This window comes from Ursus americanus, chromosome X (genome assembly GCF_024610735.1).
Source record: "Ursus americanus isolate L20-20 chromosome X, mUrsAme1.1.p, whole genome shotgun sequence".
Taxonomy (NCBI): Eukaryota; Metazoa; Chordata; class Mammalia; order Carnivora; family Ursidae; genus Ursus; species Ursus americanus.
In genome coordinates, this window is record NC_142164.1 from 12,366,069 (window position 1) to 12,391,234 (window position 25,166).

Genomic DNA, 25,166 nt, shown 5'->3' on the forward strand with positions numbered 1-25,166 from the left:
AAAAAAAATTGTGTTTTATGTATTTGACTCCCATGAACTTACACCCTGAGCTGGTTCCTAGCACCATGATCTTTTTTTTTTAAAAGCCTATTTTTATACGTTTTTAGGGTAAGGAATAGAGTCCTCATAAATTATGTTACTTTTGCAAAGATCGGTTCCTCCTCATAAGTTCTAACTTAACTACATTAAAGTCCATTTACTTTGGTGTAGGCATAACGTTCTTTCACAAGGTTGGCCATTAATGGTGCAAAATTTTAGATCAAGGAGAATTAGGTATTTGGGTTTCTATGGAGATTAATTTTGCTTTACAGAGCAATGTTGTGTAAATGGAAACTGTTATTACTTAAAGAAGGTAGTGCATACATGTGGGGGGGGGTGTACAGAAGAGAACGGTGAGAACCATTTATAAAAGATGACTTTGTGCTAATGAATGCTAAAGTTCATTGTACAGTTGAACGGAGGGATGCCATGAAGGGCAGTTAACAGTATCTTTCTTGCTTATTTATATAGGTGGTTATGCTGAGCTCAGTTAGTGATTTGCTGACATACATTGATGACAAGCAATTAACCCCTGAGTTAGGCGGCACCTTGCAGTACTGCCACAGTGAATGGATCATCTTCAGAAATGTATGTTGCTTTTGCCCTTACTGTAGAGCCTATAGTTCATATTCGCCTTTAAATCTAGTTCTAGATTTTTTTTTCCTCTTTGGGAAAAGCAGATTTCCGGGGCTCCTATTTTCAAAAACATCTTGATTTTCTTTCATAGGAAATACCTAGAAATGAGGAAGAGTCACTGAGGATGTCAGTTGAAGGAGAGGCCTAGGGAGCAAGGAGATCATGTAGTAACTGGAAGCAACAAAGGGTTTGGGTTCAAATCTTAGCACTGCTGATTTTTAGCTAGATAACCTTGCACAAGTTATAGAACCTCTCTTACTCTCAGTTTTCCCAGTTATAAAGTGGAAATAATGGTCCTTTAGCTCATAGGGATATTGGGAAGAGCAAATGAGATAAGCCCTCAAAAAATGCGAGTAATATTATTAATCTCATTATAGTGATGCTTCTGAGGCACTTAGATTTATAGCCGAGATGCCTCCTGTTCTAGAAATGTACAAATAGGCAAGGGCCCCGTGCCTCAAGGCGTGAGTTTATAATATAAGAATCTTTACTCCAAATCCCAGAGATTAGGGAACCCTTCTGAAGGAAATGATATTTAATTAAATCAGGGTTCTGTTTTCCTCATCTTTGTCATTCAGCAGTTTTGTTCACTCATACGAAAGTGTATCGTCAAAATTAGTGGTGTCTAGCCTTTAATAACCTATGAAACTGTAAAAAAAAAAAACAAGAGCAGATAAGCTTGAGCTGCACGGGAGACGTAGGGTTTATATGGTCTCTACATGTTGCCCTTTTTTTCTGAGTAATTGATTTTGGAAACAACCAACAGCACAACCTTACTTGACGTTTTAGGGCAACAGAGCCTTTGGGATCACAATTTCAAATCTTCTGCCTGAATGCATTGTTGTGACCAGTTTGTTCCCCCATCACTTTTGTCCATTGCTGTGTTCGGAATGCTAATGCTTGCTCATAAGTTCTAACAAAAGAATGTCAGGTGGCTTTGATGTTCTCGTCTCTTCGAAGTAAAGTTAGTATAAAGCTTTTATGTTTGCAGAGTTTAATAGGATGGGCCTAAACAAAGGCAGAAAACAAATTTCTCAGTACATGGCATCTTTAAGAAATTGTTTTCAGGGGCGCCTGGCTGGGTCAGTCGAAGGAGCATGCAACTCTTGATCTCAGGGTCATGAGTTTGAGCCCCACGTTGGCTGTAGAGATTACTGGAAAAAAAGAAACTTAAAAAAAAAAAAAAAGAAATTGTTTTCAATGGTGTTCAAGAAATAAGTACAGATGTTTAGATAAAAGACATTCAAAAAGACTCTTCACCTCACATTAGTTTAGGAGAGGCTTAGATGCAAATAGAGTTGATTGTCAAGGGCAAGGCCAACTTTCCTTAGCAGAGGAGAGGTCCTCGTATATATGCGTTGTCAGAGCTAAATAAAAGTAAATACAATTACTGATCCAGGTATTGGTGTGCTGGCCGTTTCCATGGAATTAAAAGGATCACTGGCTCTTTGCAGGCTATAGAAAATTTTGCTCTCACAGTGAAGGAAATGGCTCAGATGTTACAGTCCTTTGGAACTGAACTGGCTGAGACAGAACTACCAGATGATATTCCTTCAATAGAAGAAATTCTTGCCGTTCGTGCGGAAAAGTATCACATGTTAAAGGTATGTCTGATAGAGTCAACAAACAAAAGTTACCCATGGTCTTTCTTTTTCTAGAGACTTGTTCAGTGCATGTCCATTTCACACTGATTGGTGGGTAGGGTGAGAACAGGGAAGAATGTCCTGGATGTGTTGAATGTAAGTGTCCCCTTTGCAAATGGTGCCTTCTCTTGAGAAGTTCTTTATTTGTTGATAGAATAGTTATATCAAGTGCCCCGGAAGTAGAAATCCACAGTCATCCTTGTTATCGTGTATTCTTTATCTTACTGAAAGGCCCTCTCATTTGGAAAGCTGGAGAATCAAAAGGCAGACAGGCTAGTTTAATACCCACCACAGGTGCAACGTGAAATGGAGAAGGAGCACTTGAGGAGGAGTCAGGGGGCCTGTGACCTAGGCAAACATTGCTAAACTGATTACAAGCTTTCTTCTCCATAGAGTACTAGTTTTTCTTTTTTTTTTTTTTTTTAAGCAGACTCCACACCCAATGTGGGGCTTGAACTGATGACCCTGAGACCAAGAGTTGCATGCTTTGCCAACTGAGCCAGCCAGGTGCCCCCAGAGTACTAGTTTTTGATGTTTTGTACGATAGACCTTGAATGGCAGCAAGTTGATTTTGCCCTCCTGCCCCGTTGTCTGGAGTGTTGGCTCGTGAAGGATTCTGAGTCACCTTTCGATCACCAAGTACTTTGAAATTCACTTTCCCCAGAAAGCTTAAGAATGATCTGAAGAAAAAAAAAAAGATTGATCTAATGGAGCACCAGGCAGCCCTGTATAATAATTCATGCCCTTCATAGGGTAGTGGGCTTGCTGGGGGGGCACTCACAGATACAAGCTCTATGGAGAGGTGACATTTTTATTTTATTTATTTATTTATTTTTGAGGTGACATTTTTAAATTAAGAAGAGGAGAGAAACTGAAATTTTGAATCATAATCTAAAAGTGAAACTGTTCAGGGAAAGACAGCTCTGTCCCTCCTGAGCTGTGTGATTGCAGCATTTGCACGTGTGACCTTACTTGCACAGTGAGGTTGACGTTGATGATGCATGCGTACCTCGTAGGGTCGCTGTGAGGATGAAGTGGAGGGTGTGACGTATGTACAACAGTGTTTGGCATAGCTGGTACTTCGCAAATATTCGCTCTTCATGTCTGGGTTCTTATTCATATTGGTGGTGGTGTCTTGGAGCCTGTTCTCAAATACGTGTACACGCGAATTTTTTGCATAACATTTCAGAGGACGCTTGGATCTCCTGAAGGGAGTCGTAGATCACTCTTAGATGCCTGAAGAATCTACCCACCAAGGTTAAGACCTTTTGAATAGAAAAAAGCATATGCTTCATGACGAATTAATTAATCTAAACATGAAGTAACGTCATACTTACGGCAGGCAGTGATGGGTAACGATTAAGGATTAGTAGGAAAGGCTTCAAACTCTATTTGAATATGCATTAAAAATTATTTTTACTCTATGCTTTCTTGTGTGGTAGACTTCATTAGGCTGGTACTGCTTTACTGGAGCACATTAAAAATATTAGTAGAATAGAATAAATTAGAACTTTCTACCAGTTAGAGAAGGAGACTACAAATGGAGCACAAGGTACTTCTGCCCATAATGATCTGATAAAAATAGTGATTGCAACATCCCTCTCAGCAGGCAGAGGCTTGCTTGCAGATCCTCATGGGTTTTGGTTCTGTGGTACTGACGTACTCAGTAAAGACTCTTCTAGAACTGCTGTTTCTCCTCTGCATGCTGTAGGTGTGTGCTTCCTTCTCTTTAGGTCCTTCAAATTAGGGGACTAGCAGGCTAATTCATCCCATTGTGCCTTTTTATAGAATGATATTACAGCAGTAACCAAAGAGGGAAGAATCCTCCTCACAAGTCTGGAAGTGCCTGGCTCTGAAGACGCTGTCAGTTCAAGGCTTGAACATCGTCACCACATAAATGGTGACTGGCAAACTGTTAACAAGTGAGTACTCTGCTTTGGGTTTAGAGTTACTTATTTTATACTTTTGAAAGGGAATTATACATTTTGCTGCCATCTGTTAAGTGTGAAAATATTCCTGCACCTCTGGGAATCTGAGAACACCTTCCCTAGTTGTCTCACACAGATTAGTTTGCTTGTGAAAGAGGTTCTGTGAACATCGATGGTCTCTTCATGGACCAAGTGTCATGGCCTCTGACTTTGCCTGTAATTCTTAATGTCTAGACCACGTTTATGTACATGCCTACAAGACGGATCGTTATTGTGAAGGAATTCTGATGACTTTTTTTTTTATTAAGATTGCTGACTCAAGTACATGATATGGAGATAGCTTTTGATGGATTTTGGGAAAAACACCAACTAAAAATGGAGCAATATCTGCAACTATGGAAGTTTGAGCAGGATTTTCAAGAGGTTAGTCAAAACATTCCTTTCTACCTTTTTTTTTCATTATGTCAGAGGTCCTTGCTCCTTGATCATCAGAAATATAGTCTCACAGGATGCCCATTTATAACCAGAGAGAGATGAAAATGGGGCAAATGTGAGTGAACCCTGCCAAGATGTCTGTCTTTTTAAAAAAAATTATTTAAATTCAATTTAGTTAATATATAGTGTATTATTAGTTTCAGCGTAGAATTTAATGATTCATCAGTTGCATATAATGCACAGCGCTCATTCCATCAAGTGCCCACCCTAATGCCCATCCCCCAGTTACCCCATCCCCCCCGCACCTCCCCAAGATGTCTTTCTTGCTTACTAATTTCCTATGAGAAAGCACTTAAATGCTAACATATAAGACAGGACTAAGTTGCCATTCACCCTGATGTTTATTATTGTAATTTATTTTACGTATAAAATGCTTTCGGCCTACTATGGGATAGCTTTCCAAGGAAATAATACTCACTTCTTTCTTGATTTTTTTTTTTAAATACCATATAACTATACTGGCCATATTTTAATACGACATAACAAAAACATTTTTTTCAGATCCAGTAATTTATTTCTATGAAAAACCTGATACATGAAGTGAAATCCTATCTAATTATACATTTTTTTAAAGGTTACAAAAAAGTACCTTCTAGCTGGATGCTTCTGGAAAATACATCACACATGGTCAGGCTCCTTGCAATCTCTATCATATAGTACTTTACCAGGAGGTCCAAGGAAAACTCACTGCTTTTCTCTCTTGCATGTGGCCAGCCTGTTTTCCACCCAGGAAAACTTGCTTGGTATTTCACTTGTTCAATTTCTGGGAATAAAATATTCTCCACATGTGCCCTTTTTCCATGTAGCTGTCTTTTTTAATAGCATTTCCTACAAAACTGGATTAAGGGAAAATGCTTAATACCTTGTATGCTTTTAAGACTTGTTTTTTTTTTCCTTATTTATAGCTTGTGAGTGAAGTTGAACTTATGTTAAACCAACAAGCCGAGTTGGCAGATGTAACAGGGAACATAGGTCAAGTAAAACAAAAAATAAAAAAGTTGGAAAACTTAGATGAAAATTCTCAGGTAAGATCACATCTCAGATGTTCACTATTCTAATAGTTACATTCTGATAGTTTTTGGTAGTATCAACCCTTATAGGCCGCCTTTCATAGCAACGGTCTGTGTAATTGGTTTAATAATACTGGTCTATGTTCTTTTCTGACCAATGTGAGCCAGAGGTGACACTGCAGACGTGTCCTGTAGCTGTAATAGGTGGCCTCTGAGATGATGATGTGAACGGTTTCAGGCCCACCATTAGGAACAAAGGCGTAAATCATTTTGAAGAAGCTAGAAAAATATCTATCAAGAATGCTATTTGAGGGGGCGCCTGGGTGGCTCAGTGGGTTAAGTGTCTGCCTTGGGCTCAGGTCACGATCCCAGGGTCCTGAGATCGAGCCCCGCATCAGGCTTCCTGTTCAGTGGGGAGTCTGCTTCTCCCTCTCTCTCTGCCCCTCTCCCTGCTCATGCTCTCTCTCTCGCTCTCAAATAAATAATAAAATCTTAAAAAAAAAGAATGCCATTTGGTACTTGGAAATGATGGAAGTCTACAAGAGCATAATTCCTTAAATATCCATCCTGTGGATGTACAGTTGAAGCAAACACAGATTCAGACAGATAAATCTGCTTTGTCTTAGTAGCTGTGTGACCTTGGGCAAGTTGATTAAATTTTCTAAGCCTTGCTGTCGTCTTCTATAAATTGGGGATAAAGTGACTTACTTTGTAGAATGATTATGAGGGTTCTTTTAGATTTGTAGGTAAAACAGCACAGTACCTGGGAGAGGTGATTATATAATAAGTAATCAAAAGAGCCAACAATTATCATTTTGCTGGTCTTAAAGGCTTGGACTCATGGCTTTCATAGTTAACACACTAGCTTTGCTCTTCTGTCTTATATGGGAGAGCAAAGCCATTGTTTTTTAAAATGCATTCCTAGCAAACAAATAGATTTATGGGTATACTGTAAGCATCTAAAAACAGAATTTGAGGGGCAGCAGTTGTGGTGACCAGTTCTACAATTATGCTTGTAGGTTGTTGTGACTGTGGGGCAATTTATAAATCTCTGTGGCATAGTAGAAAGAGAAGAAAAATTGGCGTGGAAATGAGGAAGCTTTGAGGTTTTTGTTTGTTTATTTTTGTTTTTAATTTTTTTTTAGTTTTGTGATAAAAAATACCCCCACATAACATGAAATTTATACTATCATAACGATTTTTTAAATTTTTTTTTTTTTTTGAGAGAGAGAGAGAGAAAGAGAGAGTGAGCATGAGCAGGGTGGGGAGGGGCAGAGGGAAAGAGAGAGAGAATCTCAAGCAGGCTCCATGCTCAGCTCAGAGCCTGACGCGGGGCTGGATCTCAGGACTCCGAGATCATGACCTGAGCCAAAATCAGGAGTCGGGCGCTTCACCAACTGAACCGGCCAGATGCCCCCCATCTTAACCATTTTTAAGTATATAGTTCAGTAGTCTTAACTATAGTCACATTGTGGTGCAGCAGATTGCCAGAATTTTTTATTTTGCAAATCTGAAACTATACCCATTTAAAAAATAACTCCCTGTTTTAACCCTGGGTTTCCTGCCAGCTAAGTAGGCCAGTCACTTCATCGTTATGGGCTTCAGTTTTTCTTGTTTTACTTTGACAGATATTTCCTGACACCCTACTGTTTCAGTCACTATGTCAGGAGCAAGCGGGGGGGAAGCGGAGGGGGGATGCCAGTAGTCGATAGAGTGGGGGCAAGGTCACGAAGATCGCTTTTGACTTGGAGACCCTGTGGTGTTCACTTCGGGTATGTAAAGTAGTCAGGGAGATGACCACTACTGAGATTTCCAAGGCTGAGATGGTATGAAACCCGTTAGCTTTCATTTGGCCCCCGCGCACCTCATTGGATATATGCGGTTCTGTTCTAAATCTGTACATACCGGGAGAAGCAAGCCTCATCCACACTCCGAGCAGGCTGGTTAATTTTCTGTTTCTGGTACCAGCAATACGTGGGTTTCTGATGGCGTCACTGCTGTCAGCTAATTACTGTAACCGTGAGCTTTCTTAGAGCCTGCAGAAGTGTGACATCAAATCATATTTTTGGCACTCTCTCTGCCTTGCTAAACCAGTCTGCTTCTCAATTACTTTCTTGTTTCTTCTCTATTTGAACAGATATCATACCGTTCTTATTTTACTCCTTTCTTAACATTAGGATCTGTTAGCAAAGGCCCGGTTTGTGATATTACACGGACACAGACTTGCCGCAAATCACCATTATGCACTTGATTTGATCTGCCAGAGGTGCAATGAACTACGTTACCTTTCTGATATTTTGGTTAATGAGATCAAAGCCAAAAGGATACAGCTCAGCAGGATCTTCAAAATGCATAAACTCCTGCAGCAGGTAGTGTCATGAGGCCTGATATGTTTCTGAGCGAGAAGATAATTTTTTGTCTTCTAGGGTATAGGGTAAAGGTCTGTCTGGGAGAGCTTTGGAATTAAATTTGGAAGATGTTGAAGGATTGACTTTGATGATGTTTATTTAATCCACGTACCTTTGCCGTATTCGTGGCAAGTCTAGTATTGTAAGAATTTTGGCTTCTGTTCTGAATATTGAGATCACGGTTGTGATGGCTTCCTTTCTATTTTGGGTGCATCTCTGAATCCTCTCCTCCGGTGATAGTTTGCAGTCAGCACACTTTCCGAAGCCCTAGAGGCATTTTGCTAAAGCCGGAAACTCCTTCCACACTTCATAGTTACCGCAATAAGAAATTAAACAGTGACGGGAAGATATTCCTCCATGGCTTGGAGGTCTGACCCCTTTCAGAATTAGGCAGTGAACAGAAGAGCTGGCCTCGGAAGTGGAATGTACAATGAGGATATCATTTACAGGTGTCATATCTGAACGTGAACATTTTAATCTGTACATCTCCTTCTTTGGCAAGGAAACTTTTATCCTTGTCCTTGGCAATCACTACACATTTATATTACATTTTATGTTTTCCGAGGCGTTTCATACATCACTTATTGATCTGGGGAACGTAGCATGCAGCTCGAGTGTTAGTGTGGAGAGAATGGTCAGCCTCTTCACTGCAGAATGAATTCCTTGTTATGAAATAAGTACAGTGCTTCCCAGCCTGGCTTCGGGCCCAGAGCTACTGAATTGCAATTTCTGGGGGTAGAGCCCAGATATCTTTATTTTTCACAGCTCTGAGAACAACTCTGATTCACAGAAGCCAGGGCTGGTAAACACTCCTAAAGGACAAACATATTTCTATTTATTCATTCATGGTTTTGTGTGTGTGTGTGTATCTGTGTGTGTGTGTGTGTGTGTGTGTGTGTGTGTGCGTGCGTGCGTGTGTGTGATTTGCTCATCAGGCTCGTCAGTGCTGTGATGAAGGAGAATGCCTTCTAGCTAATCAGGAAATAGATAAGTTTCAGTCTAAAGAAGACGCTCAGAAAGCCCTCCGAGACATTGAAAATTTTCTTGAGATGGCTTTGCCCTTTATAAATTATGATCCTGATACCCTACAGTATGAATTTGATGTAATTTTATCTCCTGAACTCAAGGTAAGAGGCTGGTTTTTTTTTTTTTTTTTTTTCAAATGAACAAATTTTTTAAAACTGTAATTCCAGTAGTGTTGGCAAGGGATTTACTACTTCACAGTTAACTTTATGTCAAATTGCAGTTACACGCTTCTCTTAAGGATGAGGCGTGGTATTAGTACCACCATTAAGCATCAGAGAATCCAAAGGCTTGAAGCGCCAGGCTGGCTTAGTTGGTAGAACATGTGACTCTTGATCTCGTGGTCACCAGTTTGAGCCCCACGTTGGGTGTAGAGATTTCTTAAAAAAACACTAAATTAGTAAATAATAGACTTTTAAAGAAAGCATCCCAAGGCTTTATGCTTGCTATATAATGGAGAATAAATCCTCTTTGAGCTGTGATGCCATTATTTTTCAACTCTTTTCACATACTAGGAGTTTTCACAGGCATTGTTTTGCGAATGCTTAGAGGAGGGGCTAAAGCTATCCTAGGAGAATACTGGGCCCATGTCAGGAGCATTCTACTCCAAATGTCTTGTCTTCCTGCTGCACTTACTACCAACAGGTGCTGTGTGGCCACAGATCTGGCTTTCCTACGGAGATTGAGAATGAAAAGATAAAGGGGCTTGTTGGGGGAGGGGTATGAGCAGACATTGGTATTAACAAGGAAGAGACCTATGGGTTACCGCAGTAACACCCTGTTGGACATGTCATGAAGCACTCTCACTACATTGTAGTGAAGAGATTTTGTGATGCTGTTTGTTGCCAAAGTGTGTAGTTGACTCTTCAGTTTGGAACAGTATCTAAAACCGTGCTTAGCTGCAGATCTTAAGGGATACCCCAGAAAATCAGAAACGTGGCCACAACAATAACCAAGTGATTTCTCTGGAAGCAACCAAGCTAATCTCTAACTGCCTCAAATCATCTAGGAGGAGCTTTTTATACCACAGAGAACTGTAGAATGTCCTGCAGGCTAACACGTAACACACTGCTCTGACTAGTGCTTAACTGGTGGCTTTCTTGTGCTAAACACGCCTCCTTTTCCAGCCCTTATTCCTTCCAGCCGGGACGGGTAACGCACTTCAGACGGTGACCTATGTCATGACTGCTCGATCAATTTCTTCAAGTTGTTTTGGTTGAGAGCTTCTGGTTTTATGACCATGTGAAGATAGTGCATTCAACTGTTTTCTGTTGCTTTCCCAGTTTTTTCTAGTTATATTTTGAGCTCTAAATTAAATTTTTCAACCATCTGGGTCTGAGAAATGTCATAAGATTTGTAATGACCCCAATTCAGAAAGTATCTCACAGAAGTCTCGTACAACCCGCAGGTTCAAATGCAGACTGTACAACTCAAGCTTGAACACATCCGAAGCGTATTTGAGAACCAACAAGCTGGTTTCAGGAACGTGACGGATAAGCACGTGAAGCCGGTCCAGTTTGTGGTACCTGCTTCTGACAATTTGATGAGATCTAGAACACCATTGTTTTCACCTAAACATGGTAAGGTATCTTATGTTCACTCTTTTTTGTCCTGCTATTGTCTGTCACTCTTGGTGTAAATACTGAATGCATTCTTCAGTCCTGATAAATCGAAATTTTATTTAAGCACCTTTGGTCACGTTTACACTCTTGCACAAGGCAGAAGTCATGGTCGAGATTATCGTACAACAGAAAAGCATAGTAGTAACATAGTGTTGTACAGAATGAGGACAATCGGGACTGAATGGTCCAACCTTCATGAACATTTTACGAGCGTCAAACCCACCGCTTTCTTCCACAAGTGGAGGAAAGCATATGAATCTGGTACACATGGGCACGCGTGTGCATACGCACACACATATTTACTACTTACGTGGATAGATTATTACTTGGTTCTTCTTAGCTTCTAGTAGGTAAATGCCTTAGGTAATAGAATGGATTGCCTTTTCTAAGTGCTGGTAAACAGAGTAATTTTGCTAGTAATTAACTGTTAGAGTCTGTTTTCTTGTTTTAATCTTTGTAGACTAGTTTTAACCATGTGATAGCCATTTACTTTCTACATTCTGTAGGGTCAAATAACTATCCTGACTGTGGTGCAAACTAATCTGGAAGTAAGATGATTCCATTGCCCGAAGTTTCCCTTGAGCTGCCTCTGGGGCTGGGGCCTCTTAGGGGAGAGTAATTTGGCCTTTGGGGCCCCAAGTTAGTTGAACAGGTGAACAGGGGATGAACTTTGGTCTGTCTGATCTGAAGGATCAGAGACCTCACTAATGTATGGGAAGTGCTTTGAAATTGGGAGAAAGCTTGAACCAAGCATAAGGAGCATGAAAACCTCGGTCAGTCCCTGCATGGATCATATGAAAACGAAGTGATGAAAGCATGTCACTGAGCTCGATGCTAAAAGCTATGTAGTTATTAGTTATTAAATATAAAAATATGCTCACAAATGAAACTATGAACAGTGCCGTAAGTGAAGAACGTTGACTAAGAAGATACAGGGCAAAAGAATAGAACAACCCAAAAAACCAATAAGGGGCTACAAACTAACAGCTATGGGAATAAAAATAGGATAGGTTTATATTCCTTAGCAGAAGACAGACCTCAGGTAGATGTCTGGCTCTGTTTATCGGCTGTGTGACCTGGGGCAGTTCACTTAACTTCTTTTAGTCTAGTTTCCTTGTTTGTAAAATAGGAACAGTATTGCCTCCTGACTTGAAAGGGTTGTTGTGAAGACAGAAAACCCTTCTAGCATATAAACAGTACTGAATAAACTAGACCATCCGTCTGACGTCTGACGAAGGTTTCTTGCTCTGTAGTCCTCTGAAAGCTCAGTTCCGCTGAAGGCGTTTGTCACTGAAAGTACATTTTGTTTTATTTTTTTTCCTTCCAATATTCTTATTTAATGGCATTACACTTTTTTTCTGCAGTGGGAGTTGGATACTCTTTCTTTCAAGCATGTAAACTTTTTTCCAAAGGTACTCATCTTTATTACTTTTCTTCGGTACATTTTCTGAGTTTGCGTACATGTGAAAAACCAGTTTGACATCTAAAACCAGCAACAATTCATTCTTGAATTTTGCCCACAATTAACTTTTTCCCTTTTTTTCATAATAATCATCCATATTCTCTCCGCATTAAACTTACCTTGAAAAATGACCATCTGAAATGTAGCTTATGCTTCTAAACTCAGTCTCATCAAATGCCCACTCATAAAAAGAAACCAAGAAAAACAATTGGCAATGTTAAAATAAATCAAGCTTTCTTTCATTTTAGAGACTCTCGTGTCATCCACAATATGACTATTTGTTAGGAGTAGTTTGAATTTTCCTCAATTTAAGACTGCCTAATGTATTTATGTGGAAGAAGGCAGTTGACTGAATAAATGATATGGATGGATAAATGATTTTACCCATTATTTATTGTGGTTTCTAAATTAAATCAAAGCATCATTTATGCTACCGACATTGTTTATTTTTACCTCATTGCTCTGTGAGTAGTGGGGATTATAACAATCAGGTCTAAATAATTCTTTAAGACTTTTAATTGCTAAGCCAAGTATATAAGATTTGGTCAAATCAAATTTTGTTAATATTTTATACAATAAGTCAAACTGGTTTTGTTTGTTTTTGTTTATTTTTATTAATTTGCATCAAACAATTCTGTACCTAGCACAGTGCCTGGCAACTAGCAGGATGCAATAAATATTTGTTGAATTAATTTTTTTAAAAGATTTTATTATTTGAGAGAGAGAGGGAGAGAGTGGGAGTGGGGGGAGCGGCCGAGGGAGAGAATCTCCAGCAGACTCCCCGCTGAGCACAGAGCCCCACGTGGGGCTCGATCTCACGATCCTGAGATCATGACCTGAGCCAAATCAAGAGTCGGTCGCTTAACCCCTGAATTAATACTTAATACAGAGGGAAGTTAGCAAAGAACATTGTGAGGGGTAAACTGTGGTTTGAGCTCCTCACTCTGTAGCTCTAGTCCGCATCTTTCTCAGAAGCTTCAGACCTGCATTTACAGTCTGCTTCCTTGAATTTCCTATAGGCCACTCAGACTCCGCGTACCCCAGCCTGATAGCCTCTCCTGCAGACCTTCCCCTCTTCCTCTGTTCCTCATCTCAGCGAATAGTACTGTGATTCCTGCGGTCGCCCCACCCTGGGTCACTGGCTTCCCCTTTGCACTCATGCCCCACCTTTAATCAGTCACAAAATCCACTTCTTTCCATCCCCACTGCTGTTGCTCACTGCCACTTCCTTAATCCAAGCTAAAGTCGTCTGTTGCCTTGACAACCGCAGCAGTCTCCCTGTCTCCCCACTTTCCCTTTCACATGCCTCTACTTGTCTTGCCTGTTGAACTTTACAGTACTGTTCTCTCTCTGAGACACTGCTTGCTTCCCTCTCCCTTTCCCCTTTGCTGGCTTCTTTTCCTCCAGCAGATTTCCTGTCCCTAGTCCACTTCCTTCACATAGGCTTTTCTTTCCTGCCTCTCCTCCTCGGCGCCCAGTTTGGTTGAGCGTCCATGCTGTGTGGTCACATGCGCAGCCGTGTGTCTTTACTGCTTTTGTGTAATTGCCTGTTTTCCGTCTCTCTTGTTAGACTGTAAACTCCGTAAGGACAGGGACTGTGTGCAGTTCACGTTCGTATCCCCAGCCCTAAACATGGAGCTTAGCATGTAGTACAGGTGCACCATAATTTCATGTATCTATTCACATTTTGCAAGAATGAATTTCTCTACCTCGCTTTTCAGAAAAAGCTGCATTCCTCATGAACTGTGTATATATTCCTTTTTCATCTCTTAATGTAGTTGCAAAGAATTAATTATTAGGACAGCCAATTAGTAAGGCTCCCTCAGTTACCTTTATAAATAAGTTTGGATCTCTGTGTATCAGGTGTCTTTAAAGTGGTGAACATCAGTGTTCATTGAGAAATTGATTTTATGTGGTAAGTGCCACTAAGTCTAACATATATTTATATATATGATGCTATAAACATAAAGCTTGTATATAAACTTTTTTTATTTGTGTATAGTTGACACACATTACTTTACTTTCCACTGTACAGCATAGAGATTCAATATCTCTATACGTTATGCTATGTTCTGTACATAAAATATACATATATGTGTGTGTGTGTGTGTGTGTGTGTATTTTAAGTAGGCCCACACCCGACGTGGGGCTTGAACTCATAACCCTGAGATCAAGACTTACATGTGCTCCTGACTAAGCCAGCCAGGTGCCCCTATAAAATGTATTTTTATTTTTACTTCTTTAAAAAAGTTTATTTATTTCAAGTAATCTCTACATCTAGCATGGGGCTTGAACTCATGACCTCGAGATCAAGAGTCGCACACTCTTCCGATGAGCCAGCCAGGGGCCCCTAAAATGTATTTTTAAATAATGAAAGTGAAATATAAAATTTAGAGAACCTAACAGCATGGCCTTTCCCTGAGTGTGCCTTGCAGTGCTTCCTGCCAAGGAGGAAAGGGCAAAAAGTATATTTCTTCCATAGAGAGAAGAGACCCCCCTGCAGCCTGTGTGGGTGGCAGCCTTTTTTAGCCGCACTGAAAATAAGGAAATCGAATGACCTAGTCTTGCGTTGGACCATGCCCTGGGGTTTGTAGGAACATTTGGACTCCTTGCTTAATAATATATGGGCTCACCTGTTGTAAACACAACAGAAAGATGAAACAAAGAAGGGGAGGGACGCCTGGCTGACTCAGTTGGAAGAGCATGCAACTCTTGATCTCAGGTCATGAGTTCGAGCCCCCCATTGGGTGTAGAGACTGCTAAAAACAAATAAACTTTAAAAAATACAGATAGCTTCACTTTCAACATATTTTAAGAAAAGAAGAGATTAAACAGGAAGAACAGAAAGATCAAAGCTTGGAATTTTGACGAAATTTATTTTGTTTTAGCATTTTAATATGCTTCAGAGTTGTTTTATGTAGTTGTTAGGAGTATGTATTCTGACAGTAGACTATGCAGATTTGAACACTACCTCTGCTTCTTGGACAAGATACTAACCTTACTTACTTATCTATGAAATGGGGATAGAAATAGTACATATCCGTTAGGGTTGATTTGAGGATTAAAAACCAAAATGGGTGTGTAGGGCTTAGAACTGCCTGGCATGTAGTTATTAGTTAAATTCAGATGTTTCTCCAAACTCTTTTGGATACAGTTAGTCAGTGAGCTACAATCTGATGAAATGCTTATGTGTCAAAATGAACAGTAAATCTGCAAATAATTACGAATGCTAACACTTACCTTCATGCTCGCTCGGCAATCAAGTGGTTGTTGGATGAGTCAGAGAATGTGTGAAGATGTAGCGAAGTGATCCTTGATAAGAAGTTAAAATCGTATAGATGAATCTAACCAGTCAACTGTTTTGTATAGTGTGATTTATGAATACTAATATAAATATGTTAGAATATTCATAGCTCTCTATTTAATAAACATGCATGCAGTTTAATTGAAAGTGTTGATTTTAATTCTGGTTTGAAATTCCTCTTTCATATTTTTCTACCAGGAAAGAAGACTTGGAGACAAAATCAGAGCAACTTAAAAGTAAATACCATTAATTAATTCAAAATTGGCTTTATTGCTGTAGTTGCAGAATTGGTATGGAGGCTTAAACCATATTTTTAATCCACTAAACCAATTTTGTATGTTTGAAAGCCTATTTAATCTAAAAGAAGGTGCTCCTGCATTGTGTCTAATTGCAGTCCTGGCATATTCCCAGGTGTATGAGCAGTTTCTCAAGTCTTGGCTCAAGTTCAGGATTAATTTCTGTAAAACACCTATCAGACCCAGCTTCTCTTTCCCCCACCCCACCTCAATAAACTTAAATAAGTATTGCACGTTTCTACAAAAGGAGATTCCTTTCATAACTGATTACATTCCTGTAAGTATGAAACGTGGACAAAGGACAGGTGCTAATGGCCCATACTCTGGGCTCAAAGAAGGCGTCTGTTCATTTCTTGATCGATACAAGGCTCCTTCTCAGTTGTCCATGATATTCTGGTATCTGCACAGAGCAGCCTCATCGTAACGGTAGGGCCCTGCATTTTCCTCGTGTCTTCTTGATGGTAAATAAGGACAAGAACATGTATCTCCAAGAGGCAGTGTAGCAGTGATAGAGACTACCTGGCTTTTAATGCCAACTCCATCAGTTACTGGCTACATAACCTAGGGTAAGTTCTCTGGAGCTCCATTTCCTTATCTATAAACTGGGGATAATAACGCAACACCCTCATCATAACGTAACATAATACGTAGCATAATATTTCTACACCATTATGAGCTGGCTAATGAATGGCCTGGTTATCATCTTATACAGCCACAGCTTCTGTTTTCAAGAAGAAACAGGCTGAATACCGAATCCCATAGTCTTGCGGGTCTTTCGGAAGTTCGTTTCCACTCATGACACCCTAACGTTCGTCCATGTGGAGTTACTCATTTGCATATCCCAGGGGCAAAATAGGAGGCTGTGGCTCTGTACATTTTTTGGGTGAGATTTCCAGCTGGTGAACCGAGTTCCAAACTGCTCACGTTCTTCCAGTTCAAGTCCATCTGCATAACCCTTAGGCATTTAAAAGTATAAATTTGTGTTTCGAAACTTTCCAAACTTGTCTTTCAGAAACCTGTTAGGAGTAAAGGATGCATAACTTTCTGATGCGTGAAGAAGCACACAGCAGTCTCAGTCTTAGTTATAGTATTAAAATGATAGTAGTTGGCACATTCAGATAGAGCGAATCAAAGCCTAGTCTTAAGGAGGGAGCATAATGGTGGCACACCATGGGCTTGACTCTGTTTCATCACTTATTAGGTATGGGACCCTGGCCGGGTTGCTAAACCTCCCTGAGCCTCAGCTTTCCCATACGTAAAATGAGGATAAGTGTGCCACAGCTTGCTAAATGGCTGGGAAGATTGGATACAATGATTTGTGATAAGTACCTACAACGGTGCCTGCACAATATATAGGAAATAGTCAATGAATGTTTATTCCTTTCCACAGGTGTTTGTAATGTTTTGTGGAAATGCTTTTTAGCTGACAGATCTCATACTTCTTTTGGGGTTCTACTTGTTACAGAGTAATGCAACATTTGCTTGGAGTTCAGGCGTTTTGTAGGCTCAGAAGTCCACATACAGCCAGGATCCCTGGAAGATACTTCTGAGGCTTCTGAAGAACAAATCACCACCACAGATCTCATGTAGTTGACGCAGCAGGCCAGTCCAAGTCCTGTAGAGTCTTCAAAATAAGATAGTGGTTTAGGCTCAGGGAAGTCACTTGTAGCAAAAACTGACATGTGGCAGAGAGCAGAGACAGAGACTGACAGGTTATGGCCATTTTAAGAACAAATAGTTACCCACATTTTATTAGCCCTGGAGTGTATCATCAGATTTTTATCACATCATTCATATTCCTGATGATACCACTGAATCATTAGAAGGCGAGTCAATGACGTTGTGTATCCTTGGTTAAAGAACTCAAGGATTCATGGAATATTTCCTGGAAAGTTTCCATCAAAAATCATTAAGGTTAAAAAGCTGTTTTTTTCTTCAATGAATAAACTTTAGTTATTTGGAAACTCAACTTTTTATAAATTAACCTCACTTCCCAAAAGTGCCAAATGAATGAGACATTATTTAATGTGTAAAATACAATTTTTTTTCTTAGAGTGCGAGTGGGGGCTGGGGGAAGGTGGTGGGAGGCACAGAGGGAGAGGGAGAGAGAATCCCAATTTCACGACCCCGAGATCATGACCTGAGCCGAAATCAAGTGTTAGATGTTTAACCGACTGAGCGACCCAGGTGCCCCATGTGTAAAATAAATTCTAATTAGTATCTTAAATCTGTCCTCTTTGGCACCTCAATTTTTTTTTTTTTACCAGTGTATGTCAAAGTTATTCCTGAAAAAAATAATCCTGGTGTTTTCAAGTTATCTACACAGGACCTAGAGAGAACTTAATTTGAGCTAGATTTTCTCCAAAAAGAACTATACTTACATAGATGCTAATTTAACTTTTATTTTCATCATTTCAGATTGAAGTGGTGCATGATTGTCAGGAGAAGAGAAGTTCTGGTCAATCCTCCAGTTTGGACAACGACAATAGCTTGGATGTTTTACAGAAGTATCTTTTCTTTATTGACATACACTCATATACACATCTACCAGTAGGAATCTCCGATTCAGTGTTGAAGGCAAATGTGGTTGGAGTTTGAAATCACAGAATGGGGTTCTGTTACGTTGATGAAAAGAGCACTAGATGAGGTGTCAGAAGTCCTAGAATTAGGCCTGGCTAACCTATGCTCTGTTTGTGTGACTTGAAAATTAGCTGGAGTTTTCCAGAATCTTCATTTCCTCTTTTGTAGAAGAGCTAAAAGTGAATGAGATGATGTTTCAAAAACTACAAGGGTTATGTAGATACACAATGTTATTTTATAGATGTTTACTTTTATAAAATTATGTTACTATTCTAGACATAAGAATGTTTACCTTTTTTAAAAGATTTTATTTGGGGCACCTGGGTGGCTCAGTCGGTTAAGTGACTGACTCATGATTTTGGCTCAGGTCATGATCTCAGGTTTATGAGATCAAGCCTCGAGTCAGGCTCCATGCTCAGCACGGAGTCTGCTTGAGATTCTGCTTAAGATTCCCTCTGCCCCTTCCCCCACTCACTCACTCTCTCTCTCTCATATAAATAAGTAAAGAAAATCTTTTTAAATAACCAACTCTTACAACTCAATGGTAAGAAGAAAAAAAAACCCCACAGATTAAAAAAAAAAAAGATTTATTTATTTGAGAGAGAGAGTGAGAGTGGTGGTGGGGGGAGCAGAGGGAGAGGGAGGAGGGGAAAAAATCTCAAGCTGACTCCCTGCTGAGCGCAGAGCCCAGGCGGGGCTCGATCCCACAGCCCTGAGATCGTGACCGGAATTGAAACCAAGAGTTGGATGCTTAACTGACTGAGACACCCACGTGCCCAGTAAATTGATTCTTAAGCTTAGCGAGATAGAAATAAAGTGGGTTTTTTTTTTTCATTTAAAAATAAGCGCTGAGCCCCCTTTCCTTTCTTGTAAATGTATTTTAAAGAGTCTTGTGGGTGGTACTTATTCCAGAAACCATACAATTAATTTTGTATTTTGGTGATAAAACCAAAACCATTGGTAGTTCCTACGCATTAACAATTTTTACCTTAGACAATTTATAATGAGAATGATTGACAGATCATAATGCAATTCTAAAGCAACAAAATAACTGATAAATATTGTTTCTTCACTTTAGCCACGTCTTGAATGAACTGATACAGACAGAGAGGGTGTATGTTCGTGAGCTGTTTACTGTTTTGTTGGTAAGTGACTCAAACGGTATTTTCCCATCTCTGCCCGAATGCTGTCCTGTTACATTCGGTAGGAGGTGTTGAGTCTTGTCTTGCTGTCTCCTTCCTTGGTCGTCATGTGCCAGCAGGAGGTATTTCTCCCACTGAGGCTGCATGTCTGTGAAAAGTGCGTATTCAGTTCTCCCTCAGTAGTGAGAATTGTGGAACCCAGATTTTATTATAGAAGGGATAAGCTGTTTTCTTAAGAAAGCAGACTGTTATAATTATTCCCAGGGTGCTATTTAGAGATGGTGATGTAAAGAACTAAAAGTAGGAGTAAAACAGTCATTCAATACAAATGTCATAATATTAATTTGGTCTGAAAAAGCTAAACACGTATTGCCAGTTTAAGGAGAGGTGAATGACCTGTAATATAATTTTCATGCTTGGTTTCTGTTTTGTTTCCTACACTATAAGCTACCCTGCAGGCCAGAGAGTCACTTTATTCTACCCGTTGAGTGGGAAACCATGAGTTCCTTGTCTTGCTTTCAAAAAAAAAAAAAAAAAGAGAGAGAGAAGAAGAAGAAAGAAAAAAAATTTTTTTAAATGAATAACTTTGGGTACTGGAAGATTTGATTCTTAAAATTACCAACAGCTTTACCCACTCATCCCCTATACATTCTGCTGTATCTGTGCCTTTGGTGGCCCAAACGAATGTGAATATGAATATTTTTTAAATGAATAAATGTATTTATTTTGGGCAGGGCTATCGAGCAGAGATGGATAATCCTGAGATGTTTGATCTTATGCCACCTCTCCTGAGAAATAAAAAGGATATTCTCTTTGGAAATATGGCAGAAATATATGAATTCCATAACAAGTATGTAATAGCTGAATTGAATTTTCTTTTTCATCATATTACTTAAAGGGCTATTGGCCAATTTATTGTATTTCACATAAAATGATATCATTTTTTTTTCTCTGAAATTTTCACAGCATTTTCTTGAGCAGTCTGGAAAATTGCGTTGATGCTCCAGAAAGAGTGGGACCTTGTTTCCTGGAAAGGGTTTGTTAATTATTTAAAATATATAAATATGGGCCACTAAAATAGCAGCTCATTTTATAGGACCAGATTTAGAGACTAAGTCGGTGTTGTGTTTTCTGTCTTTATGTTTTTGGAGGAGACACATCCCCCTGGCAAGTATTTAATGTTAAACCAGGTTTTGCTACAGAAGTTGATGCAGTGAAGTACCCGGAGCGTGCAGGTGCCATTGTCTTCCGTGGTCTCAACTGCTTCAATGGCTCGGCTTGTGACCACTGACCTCTGGAGTCCAGGGACCATCCTGGCTAGGAAGATGTGAGACTTGGAATCACCTTTGCATAACCATTCTTGGTTTGGTTGATTTTTAGCCTCAGAGATGCCTTGGCATTCCCCTCGAATACATGCAAAGTCTTAGACTCAAACGTAGTCTGGCTTTTAGACACCAGGATATCTGTCACAGGAACTTTGCGAAACAGAGGGCTGTCTGTTCTTTTTATTCTACGAGATCATTCAGGGAGGCTCATTTCTCCATGTCTCAAGAGAATGCTAAGCACAATTGACTTCCAGGCTTTGTAATCATACCTCTCCTCCATTAGAATTTTTTCTTAGGATATTGTCTGCTTATCTACCCCCTCCTCTTCCTGAAAAATCAGTTCCATCTTGATTTAAGAGTCAATTTGGTAGTGGTGACCATTGAAAGCTTCCGTATAGATGTCTTATCCCAGGGAGTGTTAATGGACTCAGAATATGATAAGGTTAAGAAAAACCTATTTGTTATTACGTTTCTCAATATATTCTCACTTTAAACACATTTGAATGATAGTCAGATTCTTCCCTGACTTCCCTAAGCAACACCAGTCTCTTTCCTTTGGACTTGTGTAGTACTTAATGTCTGTACTACTCATTGGGGATTTTATGTTTGCTATGCATTTTTACACGTATTTGTGAATTCTGTCTCCAACTAAATGAAAAACTCTTTGAGTCAAGGTCCATATCTTATATATCTTTGTATCTCTCATAAGGTGAACAGAGTTTTTGGCAACCAGCATTGGTTTAATAAATGCCTGTTGATAATGTTCATTCATTCAGTACCCATCTACTGAACCCTTACTATACACCAGGCACTGTGCTAGGCAATGTGGATAGCAAGACCAAAACTATTCCCATAGAAAAAGAGGGAAAAATAATTGTATTCAGTGTGAGTTGTGCTATATCAAGGATATACAAAGGATCCTGTAGGAGCCAAGAAGAGAGGCATCTTACGTAGATTGGAGTATAAATGATGGCTTTCCAGAAGAGATGACTCATGAGAAGGATGTCGAAGAGTGAGTAGGAGGGAGCCTATTAGATGAGGGTCAGAGAGAATAGCATGGGCAGATGCCTAGTGGGGTTGTAATACGATGATATCCCAGTGATGAACCAAGGCTGTTGGGAGTTAGCTCCAACTTCGTTCACTAGGGAAGCGAGAGACTAGTAGCATGGAAAGAACATGTTTCTTTGTACCCTATTAGCTCATACTTACGAGAAAAATTCATCTGTTTTTATAGTTCAGTCAGAGAAGGCTTTTCTCTCTCTAATTCTCAGACTTGGTAAGTGAAGGTTATGAAATTACTGGGATAATTATGTGTCCCTCTACTCAGTCTGGTGGGCATGCTCTTCTTGGAATATAAAGAAGGCTAGCTGCCAGTGCAGCAGGCCCTTTGGGCCGCGTTCCCTATAATGCTTGGCCCCACTCATTCTTGTTCAGCCTTTCTTGATAAGAAAAGTACATGTTCACAAATTGATAATATATTTGAATTTTACTTTTTATCACAGAAAGATGATTTTCAGATGTATGCAAAATACTGTCAGAATAAACCCAGATCAGAGGCAATTTGGAAGAAGTACTCAGAATGCGCCTTTTTCCAGGTATAGTAATTATTCAGGTATTGGGTATACTCCTTCTGCAAGATACTGGGATATTTCTGATAAATTCATTTTCTACTTTAAGTTCTATACAATACACACCAAAGAACTATTTGCCCTGCTGCAGAACACGCACAGGCACAAATATATATGCTGCTTCTCAGAGGCAATGACTTTCAGTTCTTTTAGCTTCTTCCTTTGGTATTTACCTCCATGTTTCCAAATAGCATATTTATATTGCTACTTTAGCCCTCTTCACTGCCCCTGCCCCACACCGGATACACATACATACTTCTTTTCCTCCAAAACATCCAATATGGTTGTGAGTTTAGTTATATAGATATACAGTGTTAAACTATTAAGACCATGTACTTCCTATACTCAGATGAATCCTGTGATATCAGATGGTTGATTTTCTATCCCTTTTGTTTTTCTTGCAATTGTCTTTTTTACTCGCTTAATTTTTTATTAATTTTTTATTTTGTAAAGTTTTATTCATTTCTTTATTTTTAAAGACTTATCTATTTATTTGAGAGAGAGAGAGTGAGCACCTGCATGTGCAGAGGGAGGGGCAGAGGGAGCGAAGCAGACTCCCCACTGAGCGTGGACCCGACATGGAGCTCGATCTCACAACCCTGAGATCATGACCTGAGCTGAAATCAAGAGTCCGACACTTAACTGAGGCAGCCAGGCGCCCCTCGCTTAATTTTTTAGGTACTTTCCCATATTCTACCCTAATCTCTCCTGGTTATGAGAATTACATAAATCTCTTCTTAGTACGTTAAACATACTCTCTGTTCTCTGAATTTTATTTTGAATTATTCTTTCCTGGACTTCTCTGATCTGCTCATTGAGACTCACTAGACCTGTTGCACAGCTGTCAACCTGGGATCTTAATGAGTATAACTTTTGGGGTAGGCTCCCCTGTTTGCTAGGTGCCATATCTTTTCCTGGTTTCACTCACTTGTTTTGTAGAACATATTCTCCAGTAGTTTTGCTGAGAAAGTGTTCCTGGTAGGTAAAAGTTTTGAGAGCTTGCATGTGTACAAAAGTCTACCCTAACACTTGATTGCAAGCTTGGCTGGGTATAGAATTCTATGTAAGAAATAATTTTCCTCAGAATTTTGAAGGTATTTGCTACATTGTCTTCTGGCTTCCAGTGTTGCTGTTAAGAAATATGATGCCATTTTGATTTTTGATCCTTTGTGTGTAAGCTATTTTTGTCCTGTCTCTGAAAGCTTAGGGAACATTCTTATCTTCAGGGTTCAGAAATTTCACAGTGCTGTGCCATGACGTTGGCACTATTTTCATCCATTATGTTAGTCTTGTGGTGATCCCTTTGAATTTGGAACCTCTTCTCCAAATTTACCTGGATTTTTTTTTCTTTGATTTTTCTTTGCCCAATTTTTTCTATTTTCTCTTTCTGGAATTTCTGTTGTACAGATGTTTGATATCCCTGACCAGTCCTCTAATTCTCTTATCTTTTCTCTCTCTTTTCTGGCTCTTTGTCTTGCTCTGTTTTCTGGAATTTGTCTTTCAGTCCTTTTATTGGGGGTTTTGTTTCTGCCATTAAGTTTTTAATTTTGAAGAGCCTCTGCCCTTTTTTGTTCTCTCAATGTTCTGTTTTTGTTTCATGAATTCAGTATCTTCACTTATCTATGTGAGGGTAATAATAATAGATTTTCCTTCTAAAGATAGTTTTTTTCTTTCTCGCGTAATTCCTGTTGTCTTTACATTGCTTTTGTGTTTTCTTTTTCTTCATCTTGTTCCTGTCACTCATATTAGATACTTTCCTCAAATGTCTAGTGATACTTGTTTGTCCACTTCAGAGTCAGCCCTAGAAATAAAAAGCTCATTGGAACTATCCTGTGCAATATACATTGATTGACCCTGGTTCTCACTGTTGAGTGATTTGTCTCAAGGTGTTTCCTGGGAGGGATCCCCACACCTGTTCCTTTAGAAATTCTTTCTCAGGCTGGTCAGATTCCCCAGTCTGTTACCTGGTGACTAAGGATCTCTTTGTCAGTGTTCTGGTAGCCAAGTTGGGGGAAAAGGCTGAGAGTCTTTAATTTGGTATGTAAATATCCAAGCAGTCTCTTTGTGTTCAGTATGGTACGCTGTCTTCAGTTGGATCTGGTATTCCGTAGCTCAAAGGGCTTCCCTTCTACTCTTTTCAGATAAACATCCATTCTTCTGCGATCCAGAGGGAGAGGCAGCCACCCAGTCGTGCATAGTAACATGGCTTTCTGAGAGCCTTCTGTCCCCTCCTTTTTTAAAAATTTGCCATTTTAAACATTTTATAAAGATTTATTTATTTACTTATATATTGAGAGGGAGAGGGAGCGCGAGTGTGGGAGCAGGGGGAGGTGCCGAGGGAGAGAGAGAATCTCCAGAAGACTCTATACTGAGCACAGAGCCTGATGTGGGGCTCGATCCCATGACCCTGAGATCATGACCTGAATTGAAGTCAACAGTGGGATGCTTAACTGACTGAGCTACCCAGGTGTCCCCTTTCTCTCCCTTTTAAAAACACTTTTATGCCCATTTCATTTTTTTTTGGTAACAGCTTTATTGAGATGTAATGAAAATACCATATAATTCTCCCCTTTCAAACGTGCAATTAAGTAGGTTTACTATATCCCCAATGTTGTGCAACCATTA

The 25,166-nt window shown here is 39.6% G+C and overlaps 1 protein-coding gene across 2 annotated transcripts in view; it reads left to right on the forward strand.

Annotated features, from left to right (window-relative positions):
• MCF2 (MCF.2 cell line derived transforming sequence) overlaps positions 1-25,166 on the forward strand; it is a 93,582-nt gene that overhangs the window by 47,676 nt on the left and 20,740 nt on the right. For both annotated transcript variants that reach the window (XM_087859431.1, XM_045805121.2), the window contains 15 exons: positions 511-627; positions 2,130-2,279; positions 4,107-4,240; positions 4,555-4,669; positions 5,647-5,766; positions 7,929-8,120; positions 9,095-9,286; positions 10,591-10,762; positions 12,169-12,216; positions 15,769-15,806; positions 18,285-18,373; positions 19,525-19,591; positions 20,323-20,438; positions 20,555-20,624; positions 22,416-22,508. In XM_087859431.1, the coding sequence (XP_087715557.1) occupies positions 511-627; positions 2,130-2,279; positions 4,107-4,240; positions 4,555-4,669; positions 5,647-5,766; positions 7,929-8,120; positions 9,095-9,286; positions 10,591-10,762; positions 12,169-12,216; positions 15,769-15,806; positions 18,285-18,373; positions 19,525-19,591; positions 20,323-20,438; positions 20,555-20,624; positions 22,416-22,508 (1,713 nt within the window). The remainder of the gene's footprint in view (positions 1-510; positions 628-2,129; positions 2,280-4,106; positions 4,241-4,554; positions 4,670-5,646; positions 5,767-7,928; positions 8,121-9,094; positions 9,287-10,590; positions 10,763-12,168; positions 12,217-15,768; positions 15,807-18,284; positions 18,374-19,524; positions 19,592-20,322; positions 20,439-20,554; positions 20,625-22,415; positions 22,509-25,166) is intronic.